The sequence below is a fragment of the Myotis davidii genome, unplaced genomic scaffold (assembly GCF_000327345.1).
Source record: "Myotis davidii unplaced genomic scaffold, ASM32734v1 scaffold150, whole genome shotgun sequence".
Taxonomy (NCBI): domain Eukaryota; kingdom Metazoa; phylum Chordata; class Mammalia; order Chiroptera; family Vespertilionidae; genus Myotis; species Myotis davidii.
The window spans coordinates 1,908,510-1,919,382 of record NW_006283437.1 but is presented as its reverse complement, the minus strand read 5'-3'; the positions used below and the strand labels follow the sequence as shown (position 1 = coordinate 1,919,382).

General features: G+C 56.6%; 1 protein-coding gene across 1 annotated transcript; it reads right to left on the bottom strand.

Annotated features, from left to right (window-relative positions):
* Nucleotides 1-10,018: 10,018 nt before the first annotated feature.
* LOC107183075 (acanthoscurrin-2-like) lies at nucleotides 10,019-10,513 on the bottom strand. The gene has a single exon (XM_015563888.1). It carries the CDS (start codon nucleotides 10,511-10,513, stop codon nucleotides 10,019-10,021), a length of 495 nt encoding a protein of 164 aa, XP_015419374.1.
* Nucleotides 10,514-10,873: the final 360 nt, after the last annotated feature.

The following is a 10,873-nucleotide window of genomic DNA, read 5'->3' as shown; positions in this document are numbered from 1 at the left end:
CGACTGAGGTTTCCTAACCCAGGCAACAATGACAGCACATACACATTCATGAAGGCAGGAAACAGCATATAAATACTGCCGCTGCATGAGTGTTGGGGGGGTTGGTAAGCAAAACTGAAGGAATATCAAAAGCGGCACTACACCATGCTGTCAGATGTGAAACCATCTTGTGACGAGACTTCTACCCAGAGGGTATGGATTTGGGAAGTAGCATGAGGACACTCATGTCAAAAGGCATTGGTTATATCCAGTGCCGCATGTACAGGTGAATGTACAGCTTCAGAACCATACTGACCCCTAACAAGGAAAAAACATCCTATGTTTTGGGAGAAGAAAAGTCAAACTCAAAGGAAAATAACAGGAAGGAAATAACTGGGCTCTCGCGTCTCATTGCCCACCTGGTGCTTTATATTGCTTCGTCTCGGAAAATGTTCTTGCCCCTTTTCGCCAGAGGCAAACTCCTCTTCATCTCTTAAGACCCAAATCAAACACAAGTTCTGTGGCACACTTCCTAACTCCTCCATGCTTACGCTATACCTTGCATACAATAATAGTTCAGTTTTTGCCATGGTTTTTACATATCTTTCTCCGTCTCTAGACTGTGAACTTGCTAAGGACAAGAACTTGGTTTGGTTTTTATCTTTGTATCTCCAACTCCTGCAACAGCATCTGACATACAGTTAGTATTATTCACCACATGTATTGAATGAGTGAATGCCCTCCATGACTCTGGATTTACAGATGAAGTGACCCAATCAATACAACTATTCAATCACTGGGTAATCAGGTCCTACATCCATTTTCTGGATCCTGGGAAGAGTCTAGCTCATAAGATGTAAATGCTTCCTAATGAGCTGGGAGGATGTTGTGCAACACAAAGTAGGGAGCTAACCCTCAGCAACATCACTATATTGATGCCCCTATAAGACCGCGGTTGAAGTTCTGTGGCAAGGAGTAATAAAACGTTGGGCCCTGGGCCTGGAAGAAGTGTCAGGGGGCTCTCACACCTTCTCAACTGCCATGGTCCTGGGACATTTATTGAGAAATTTACTCATCAGGGTGAGTGATCTCTAGATTGCGATTTGTCTGTCTACTTTCTAAGCCACTCATTAATCTGCAGGAAGGTCTCTCAGCCCTGACCATTACTGCCTGATTAGCATGTCACTAATTTCTATATGAAGCCCGGTCACAGGCCGTCATTGTGACACAGTAATTCTCCAATGCAGGGAGCTGAATCATTTAAGTTTCTGAGCAGAAATGGAAAGATAAGTCTCCAAAAATGGTCCAGTGATAGCAGAACAAAAAGCGTCCTGGAGTAAGAAATGGCATTAGGTAGAGCAGGAAAGAGAATGGCCAAAATTCCAGGCAAGGACCCCAGTTGGAGGTAAATAAATGACCAGAAAAGGCAAATTTATAGGGACAGAGAGCAGATCTGTGCTTGCCTGGGGCGGGGAGTGGGGAAGGAAATTAAGAATAGATGGGCTCACGGAGTTTTCTGGGTGATGGAAATTTGTTAAACTAAATTATGGTAAGAGCTGCACAGCTCTGTCACGTTTCTAAAGGCCACTGAATTATACACTTAAAACAGGTAAAGTGTGTGTATGATACGTAAATGACACCTCAATAGAGTTGGGATTTTTTTTTTAATGGTTTTAGCACATCAAAGTTGAAACAGTTTGGTCAGCCACCATGGTAGCAGCCCTGGCCCAACCACGCCCAGAATTAAGGAGAGGAGCCCAGGGAAGAAGCCAGGAGGACGCCCGCGGCAGCCTCGCAGATGTCCCAGAAGTGCCACGCATGCGGGAGAGAGGATGCTGTGACACAGGCCGAGCCATGACTCCACGCGTGGACAGTTTTATTTCATCTAAAACCCCGCCCATGCCATCTCACCCACACAGTTATACAGCACTGTATTTTTTATTACAGAAAATGTCAAATACGTACCAATGTCAACAAAACAGTACAACAACCTCTCCCACCTTCAACAGTAACCAGTACGTGACCAGTCTCATTTCACTCCCCCTCTCCCCTGACCCCGGTATTATTTGCAAGCATGTCTCAGACATATCTGTTAGGTTTAAGGTAAGGTTTAATCTGAGATGTGAGATTTAATCTGACCAAAGCCAATAAATTGACCAAGACAAGCAGGGTAAGAGCGAAATATCGCGTTTATTGGAAGCTCTCGGGTGTGGTCCCACGGTCTGGAGGTGCAGGCCGGGGGAGTCACCCCCGCCTATGCCTGGCAGAGATTTTTATGCTGCTGTCGGACCAATCAGGTTTATCTGAGGTCGCTTGTGGCGGGTGATTGATGAGCGGGAAGTTGGTGCAGCTGCACCCTGGCCATCTTGAGAAGTCTCTGGTGGGCAGAGATTTTTTATGCTGCTGGTGGACCAATCAGGTTTATCTGAGGTAGCTTGTGGCGAGTGATTGATGAGCGGGAAGTTGGTGCAGCTGCGCCCTGGCCATCTTGAGAAGTCTCCAGTGGTTATTTACTGGCCATCAGCACAACAGGATGCTCTGGTGGGTCCCAGGATGGCAGCTACTGTCCAGCAGGACGTGGCCCAGCAGTTCTGGGTTGTTTTGTCCAACTCAGCTGGTGGGATCAGGAAAGACCCTATTTTCCCAGCCCCAGACCTTACAATATCATTTCATCTGCAAATGTTTCGTCAAGTAATCTCAAAAGGTGAAGGCGTCACTCTCTTAACACGCCGTAATACCACACTGCGCCCGAACAAAACCAACAGTGTCTTCCTGACAACGGTGAATAGTCAGTGTTCAGACTTCCGATTCTATCATACATGTCACAAGCATGTTTTTACGAGTTTGTTTATTTGACTGAGGTCCAGGGAAGGGGCACACACTGCTGCGTGTCGATAGACCTCTCGAGTCTTCGTCTGTAACCTGGGTCTCCGCCACCACCCTCTCTCATTTTCCTAACAATTTCTTTGCTGAAGAAACCAGGCCGTTTGTCTGTAGCATTTCTCACAGTCAAGGTTTGGCAGCGCTATTTTTAATAACAAAACATTGGAACCAGGAACTGCCGTCCATCAAAGGGAAGTCGGCTAAATAAATGAGGATATAACCACGTATCTTGGAATTCGTAAGAGCCGTGTGATCAATTTTCATCAAACAGAAAGATGCAACAGGTATTCATTAGCTATGGGCTCTGTGCCAGGTTCTATTCTCGGGGTCAGAGGTGGCACAGTGAGTACAAGGACACCTTTGCCCTCCTGGCGCCTGTGTTAGAATGGAAGGCGACACACAGACACATACATCATCACATGTGAAGGTGGTGGCACCTGCCCTGGAGAGCAACTTAGCGGAGAAAACGAATGGGAGTCTGAGGAGGGGGGCAGGCAAGGCTGCGAGTTCCAATCAGCTGGGAAGGGGGCGGGGACCAAGGAGAAGGCAGGGGAAGTCTGCTGTCAGGAAGAAGTTGGGGGGCGGGGAGGTCCTGTGGTGAGACCCCACCTCCTGCAGTCTCGCTTGGGGCCAGCAGTCAGTCTGCGCCCCCCTCCCGTGCCCCTGAGGCAAAGGAAGCCTGCCCCTGCCAGAAGCTGCCTTGGTAAGTGAGCTGCACTGCTACCCGGTCACCCCGCTCACTTGCACACCGTCCCTGGCAGCTTGCAGCTGGGCAGAGTTGGGTGGAGACCATTTATCCCCAAAGCCTTCCATCTCCACCATCTGGCTCTTTACAGGAAAAGCCTGCCCGCCTGCCCCTCCCAAAGGCCAGGGCCCCCCGAGCGAGGTGGGTCTGGGTCTTTGGAGGCCCCGCCTGGTTCCAGGAGAGGCTCCGAGCGGCTCCTCCGTTGGTCTGGGTGGGTTCCTGAGATGGGTGGGCGCGCGGGCCCCTCTCGCTCCCTCCCCTTCTCTTCCACTGAACTTGGGCGAGTGGGTCCTGCCTCAGGGCGCATCCAGAGCGAGCCCCGCACGGTGTAGGGCCTCATGGATTCGGACCCCACAGCAGCCAGCCTGGGAGAAACACCGATGCCTGCACTGTGCCAGCCTCTCACCCACCGGCTGAGCCAAAGCACATGCCACCGGATGTGGACCCTTGGCCCTGGCCGGCTCCGGCAGTTAGAGCCGGTCTCTTCACTGCACCGCTGTCACCCCATGGGCCCATCTGTCGTCAGAGAGGCCCATGCCCAGCACCATGGTCATTGCATCTCTCCCGCAACCCTCCTCCCTTCTTTGAATAAAACCATTTCCCACTCTTAGCCCCTCGGCCCATGTGGCTTTGGTGGGGCTGATGACACCCCAAAAGGAGCATGACAGGGGTGGTGGGGACAAAAGAAGACCCCCCAGCATGCCCTCCAGCCTGAGCCCGCCCCTCCTCGTCAGCAAGTGGAGAAGCAGGTGCCCGGAATCAGGCACCTGGCCCAGCAGGGACATTGCACTGCGCTGGCCAGTCTTCAGAACCACCCCATGTGGGCACAGGCCAGCAACAGCCCCTGCCCCTGCCCTGCCCCTGCCCCTGCACAAGCGGTCCTCAGAGCCTCCATGGCCACTGGGTGGACATTGCTCCTCTGGTCTCCTTCCTCAGCTCCACCTCAGCTCCATCCTGCTGTCAGAGGGTCCGAGGGCCCACACCCTCCAAGATCCAATCGCATTACCCTCCAGGTGTGGGCACAAGCTGCCTCTTGTCTCTCCTATAAGAGGGGGACCTGTTTAAATGAGCCCAGGACTGAGTGGGAAGCGGCAGTGCAGACTGCCCCAGCTGAGTGACACCTGTTCCAAAGCCACCCCTCTGAGCCGGCATGGCCCTGCGGGGGGGGCAGCGAAAGCAGGGGACACAGTGGAAGCAGGTGACCAAAAGCCTCTTCTGAGAGGAGCCCACCCTTCCCACACCCCAGTATCATCTCCAGAACGGAAGCGGAAGGACAGAGGTTGCTGGGTGACCACAAACGCATGGCAGCCAGGTCTCTGGCCAGCCGCCCACCTGGGCCAACCTGGATACGACACAGCGATCAAGGTCTTGTCGGAGGGGAAGAAATGTGGGGGCACACGAGTTTTTCTGCCCAGCATCCTGCCGCCTGTTTTGATCAAAGCCCTGTGGTTTGCTTTAGTGAAGCCACCTTCCCTCCCTGCCCCCCTCTCCCCGTGAGCCTGCGAGCCCTGAGGCGGACGTGGTGCTGCACGGCCCTCCGGCTCGGACGGCACAGGAGCAGGCTGGTCAGCACGGCCGTGTCCTGCCCCACAGGATGGCTCTGGATGGGCAGCTGGCCCCCGGGATCCAGGTCAGCACGGCCCGTGTCCTGCCGCACAGGATGGCTCTGGATGGGCAGCTGGCCCCCGGGATCCTGGAGCCTGCAAGTGCCACCTCAGGGCTTTAGCTGGAACCCTGAGGCAACGGCTCTTTCTCCTAGATATACTAGCGAGCCGGCATGTGAGCCTGGGGCCCCGGACGGGGGGGGGGGGGGGGGGTCATCCTCACCATCCTTTGCCTGAGAATGAAACCGACCTGGACAGTCGGCAGAGAGGCGATAAGTCCCGATGGCCTGGCCTGAGCCCCTGAATCCAGCATGTCTGGGGCTACCCTGCCCCTGACCTTCACCGCATTGCCAATACACCCTCTCTTCCTCTCACCTAAACGGAGAGTTCTGCCGATGGGGGTTCCCCAGGGAGCTGGGAAGGCTGTTCTAAGCGACCTTTCCGTAAAGCACTTCGCCACCCTTTCTTTTTGCTTCTGACCCCTGGGAATTGAATGTGCTAAACGCCTCCCCTTCCCTTTGGCATTCTCTGAGGAAAAGGCAAATGGAGTGGGAGGAGCACTCCTTGACAGGCACAAGGGAAGGCCTGTGTTATCTAAATAGCCACTCGGTTTGATAAGAAACTCATCAAAACCTCAGGGGAGACTGGGGAAGGGCAAAAGCCATGTATGCACGTGCGGGGCTGAGGGGCAGGAGGGGGAGCCTGAGTGGCCTCTCCCAGACCAGCCGGCCCCAGCAGCTCCGCTCAGCCAGGGCCTGGCCCGGTGACAGCTCTCCGAGGGCGGAGGAGCCTCCACACGGAGGGCCCTCAGTGGTCTTGCTTCTCGTGGCTCCTGACGGCTTCGGTGCCACTGCTCGCGGGACACGGGCTGCGTGGAAGTGGCGGGACGGTTGGAGAGCAGGCAGGGAGAGGAGGTGGACATTTTCCTACATAAAAATGGTTGTTCTATCTGTACAAGTTTGCTTGAACCTGTGTCCCTCTGAGCCAGGCCTGCCCCATGGCGATTCCTATTCCCATGAGCCCAGGGGGCATAGAGTTCGCTAGATTTGTTTAAGCCGGAGTGGCCCCGGCCCTGCACCTGACCCTGAGGGCCAGGCCGCCCCTGATGAAGTAGAGGAGTGTCCTGGGCTCCCACCAGCTCTCACCGACTCCGCCAGCCAGTCCACGCTGCCCAGCCTCCGCCCTCCCCTTGGCATGGATTTCTGGAGCAAAGTGGCTCAAGGGTGGACCTCCACGGAGTCTGGGGCAGTGGGGCGGGGGCTCACCCTCCACGCACACGAGGAAGGAGCCAAAGAAACCTCTCTTCTCAGGCCACAGACACAGAACTCCCCACTCCCACGGCCGCCATGGCTCCCACACAGCATGAGACTCGTTCGGCACCCGCTGTGTGGCCGCCCTCAGACGGGCAAAGAGGACAGACACGCATGCTTGGCTCTGCCCCAAGGAGCTCACAGGAAAATGAAGCAAACGGGAAGATGCCACCCACACGGTCACTGCAGCCAACAGGTAATTCCGTGTCAAGCCCAGTTGCCAGATTGTCCACCCGCCTCCCTCCCACCGCCCCTGTGCTCTGCCGTGTGGTCTGTCCACTGTCCACCTGTCGCCCCAGCCCCACCCACCCTCCCACTCCTTCCTCCACATGCAGATCTGGTTCCTTCCGCATCGCCCCGCTGCCACCCCAGCCCTGCAAAAGCCACCCTTCCTGGTGCGGGCACGCTGTTGGGGCTCTGAGCTTCCTGCCTGTGCACAGCCTCTCCTGTCCCCACACCTGCCCTGGGTACACCCTAGTCACAGACCCAGACTTGGAGTTACTTGGCCTCTGGTGCCCCAGGACTCACTCCCAGCTGCCCCCTGCCTCCCGCCCACTTTTCTGTGACTGATCTGAAATCTGGTGCCCAGGGATCAGAGCTATGCCGTGCCCTGAGCCAGCGTCCCCTTCCCCTTGTATTGTCTGCAACACCCCTGCCTGCTTCGCTCGCAATGGCAGCCACGAGGACTAGAAGCACATCCCTGAGCCCTGCCACCAGCACGTGTCAAGGCATGACTCCACCTGCACAAATGGGATTGCCCATTTGTGAGCGGGCCTGGGGGCTCGTCTCCTCGCTGTGAGCTGGAGGAGCCAGCGTTTCCCGCTCTCAGACGTGGGGTCGCAGCTCACATCCCACTCCCACGAGGCGTCCGGGTACAAGAAGTGCGGGCTCCTGCAGCTCCCGCACAGCTGCTGTCTGAACGTTGGCTGCCTCCTATTTCCCACTCAGGGCTGCTTATAGGAAGGAGCTTTGAAAAGGTGGAGACGCAGGGCCCGGCTCTGCCCTGAGCACAGCCCCACACCATGCCCCACGCACTCTGTGGAGTGGGAGAATAAGGGGACGGGCACTTCCTGCCTCATTTTGGTGGCTCTAGACTTGCAAGTTGCCCTAACAAAGCCGCTCCTCACCGTGCCCCTGCCCCTCGCCCTCACTCCCTTGGTCCAGCTTTGCTTGGAGGGTGGCTTCGCCCCTACGGGCGCTGTAACAAGTACCAAGAGCGAGGTGGCTCAAAGCCACAGCAGTGCACTGCCTGGTGGCTGGAAGGTTACAAGTTCTAAGTCAAGGTGTCAGCAGGTCCCTGCTCCTCGGTGGCTGCAGGAGAGGTGCTATCCGCTGAGGTTTCCTGTGCTCTCCGGCCGTCCTGGCCCGGAAAGGCCTCCCTCCAGTCGCAGGCGGCCTTCCCCGTGTGTCTCCCCGGCACCTTGCTGCAGGTCTGTCTGCACCTAAATCCCCCCTTTTATGAGGACCCCAGGCACTGAGTCAGGGCCCCCCTGGTGACCACATTTTGCCTAGATGAGCTCTTATTTCCAGATAAGCTCACACGCTGCCGTACTGGAGGTTAAACTTCAACATACCTTTTGGGGGGGACACAATTCAGCCCAAACAGAACCTCTCCCTGGCAAGCCCCGCCCACCGTCCAAATGGCCTCTGCAGTGTCGCAGGGTCTGTCCCACCACCACTGGTTCCACGTGCCTCGGGGCCCACACGTTCCGGTGAGACGCCCAGGACACGTGGTGCCGGCCGGTCACCCAGATGCCAGTCTCCATGCCCTGGCCAGACTCCAGGCCGAGTGTCTGCTGCTGGTTAGTGAGGGTACGGGGAGATCACGGGACAAACTGCTGAATGAACCCCGAGCCTTCCGGGCAGCGTCCACACTGCCCGGCGTATACCGATCCCAAGGCCTCGAGGGAAGCGCGCAGACACCCCGCAAAGGGTTTCACGGCGTGTGTGGAATCTGCGTAAGCTCCTCCTTCGATGCACTTGACAAGGAAGAGAGGTTAGCGGCAGCCGCATGAGTTGGCTGGTGGCCTTACACGCTTCAAAGACACTCGACTCCTCCAGTGAGCTGGCGTCCTCATAGGCTTACCCACGGTCTACCAGCGTCATGACATCAACAAAACGTCAACGGTGCTGGGCCCGCTCTGCTCTCTGCCTGTTCCGTGTTTAACCCTGGAGCCCAAAAGGGACACCGTCACCGTGTTTTGTCACCGTCCAAGCCAATCGTTTCATCTCTCCCCTCTCGCTGCGCCCCATCCAGCTGCGCCCCATCCAGCTGCTCCCCCATCCAGCTGCTCCCCCATCCAGCTGTGCCCCATCCAGCTGCTCCCCCATCCAGCTGCTCCCCCATCCAGCTGCGCCCCCATACTGAGCCCACGAGACCCCTTCTCCACGGCCCTGCCACCTCTCACCATCCTCATGCAGCTGGGATCAGGCTGGTAAAACCAACGCCACGAGGCCAAGAAGGAGGAGTGAGAGATAGAAGCCTTTCCGGGGGTGGGGAGTCTGGCGCCAGAACAGGCCTGAAACAGTTCACCCCCAAACGGATAGTGCTGGTCCCCTGTCTTGTTCTGTTCAATGACTCACCCATTAGAAAGGCATCCCATTGTTTACTAACCAGGGTTGAACTCAAATTTGAAACCTGTTATTTTTCTCAATTATTCCTCTTCTTTCTGGCGCCTTCCTCCAGCTGCATACTCTGGGAATGTGTCTGGAAGAAGGCAGCTACACACACTGAATCGCCAGCAAATGTCCATCGTGTGACAACACTCCCTCCAGGGCACGCGTGCCGCGCTCCGGACCAGCACTCGGCACTCGCTCGTGGCCGCCTTTCACGTAGAGGAAGGCGTCCAAGGCCAAGAGTGCGAAACTCACCCCTTAGGAGGAGTTCGCTTGGTCATTCCCACGCCTGCTTTCCTGGGAGCTTGATGATGGCCTCCCCTCTCCGACCCAAAAGGCTCTTCATTCACCTTTTATAGAATAAACCTGGAGAATGTCCCAAACAAAGGCAATTCTTAGCTACAGTTCTTTCCTGCTAACGGAAATTCAAATGCCATTTGCTAAACACATGATATGTGTCAAACATTAAGGGGGACACAAAAGTGGGAAAACCCTTGTCCCTGCCCCCAGGGCCTGATAAACTGAGAGGAGAGATGGACACACGCCAATGGTGATGCACAGCAGATACCGCTGGAGGCTGCTCCAGGGCGGGTAGCGGGCAGCACCTGGGCTGCCAGACAGTCCCTGTATGACTTCCCTCCCCGGCGGAATGCTGGCTGCACCAGCTCACAGCTGGCTCCTCCCCCAGGCGCTGCCCTTAGCCAGGGAACCTGCCACCCCTCCCGGGGGACAGCCTCAGGCGATGACTGGCTGGTGTGGGGTTACCAGGGCCTCACCTTAATGAGGACGTGTCTGAGGGGCCATCCCAGGTATGAATCTCCCTGGACCAGCCAAGGCCTCTCCATCGTGGTTCACGTTCTTCCTCCACCCTTTCCTCTTCTCTAGCCTCTCACGGGTGCTGCCCCAGAACTATCCATGCCCCCACTGCCCATGCCCCCACTGTCGGTGCCCCCACTGTCCATGCCCCCTCTATCTATGCCATCACTGTCCATGCCCCCACTGTCCATGCCTCCATTGCCCATGACTCCACTGCCCATGCCCCCACTGTCGGTGCCCCCACTGTCCATGCCCCCTCTATCTATGCCATCACTGTCCATGCCCCCACTGTCCATGCCTCCATTGCCCATGACTCCACTGCCCATGCCCCCACTGTCGGTGCCCCCACTGTCCATGCCCCCTCTATCTATGCCATCACTGTCCATGCCCCCACTGTCCATGCCTCCATTGCCCATGACTCCACTGCCCATGCCCCCACTGTCGGTGCCCCCACTGTCCATGCCCCCTCTATCTATGCCATCACTGTCTATGCCATCACTGTCTATGCCATCACTGTCTATGCCCTCACTGTCCTTGCCCTCACTGTCCATGCCAGCCATGGGCAAACTACGGCCCGCAGGCCAGACCCGGCCCGCTCGGCTGTTCTATCCGGCCCGCGGAGCCGAAAGAGCGGAGGGTTCTCTTGCTCTCCCCTCCCCTCCTTCACCAGCAGCAGTGTTAACATGGCAACGGCGGGAAACACGGCCGCAGCTCCTTCTTCTGGTCCAGTTTAAGAACCCATTGTGGCCCTAGAGTCAAAAAGTTTGCCCACCCCTGGTCTATGCCCTCACTATCCTTACCCTCACTGTCCATGCCCTCACTGTCCATGCCCTCACTATCTATGCCCTCACTGTCCTTGCCCTCACTGTCCATGCCCCCACTGCCCATGCCCCCACTGTCCATGCCCCCATGCCTCATCC

Excerpts from the sequence above, each read along its gene's own strand:
- LOC107183075 (XM_015563888.1), bottom strand. The coding sequence starts at position 10,513 with ATGGCTGGCATGGACAGTGAGGGCAAGGACAGTGAGGGCATAGACAGT.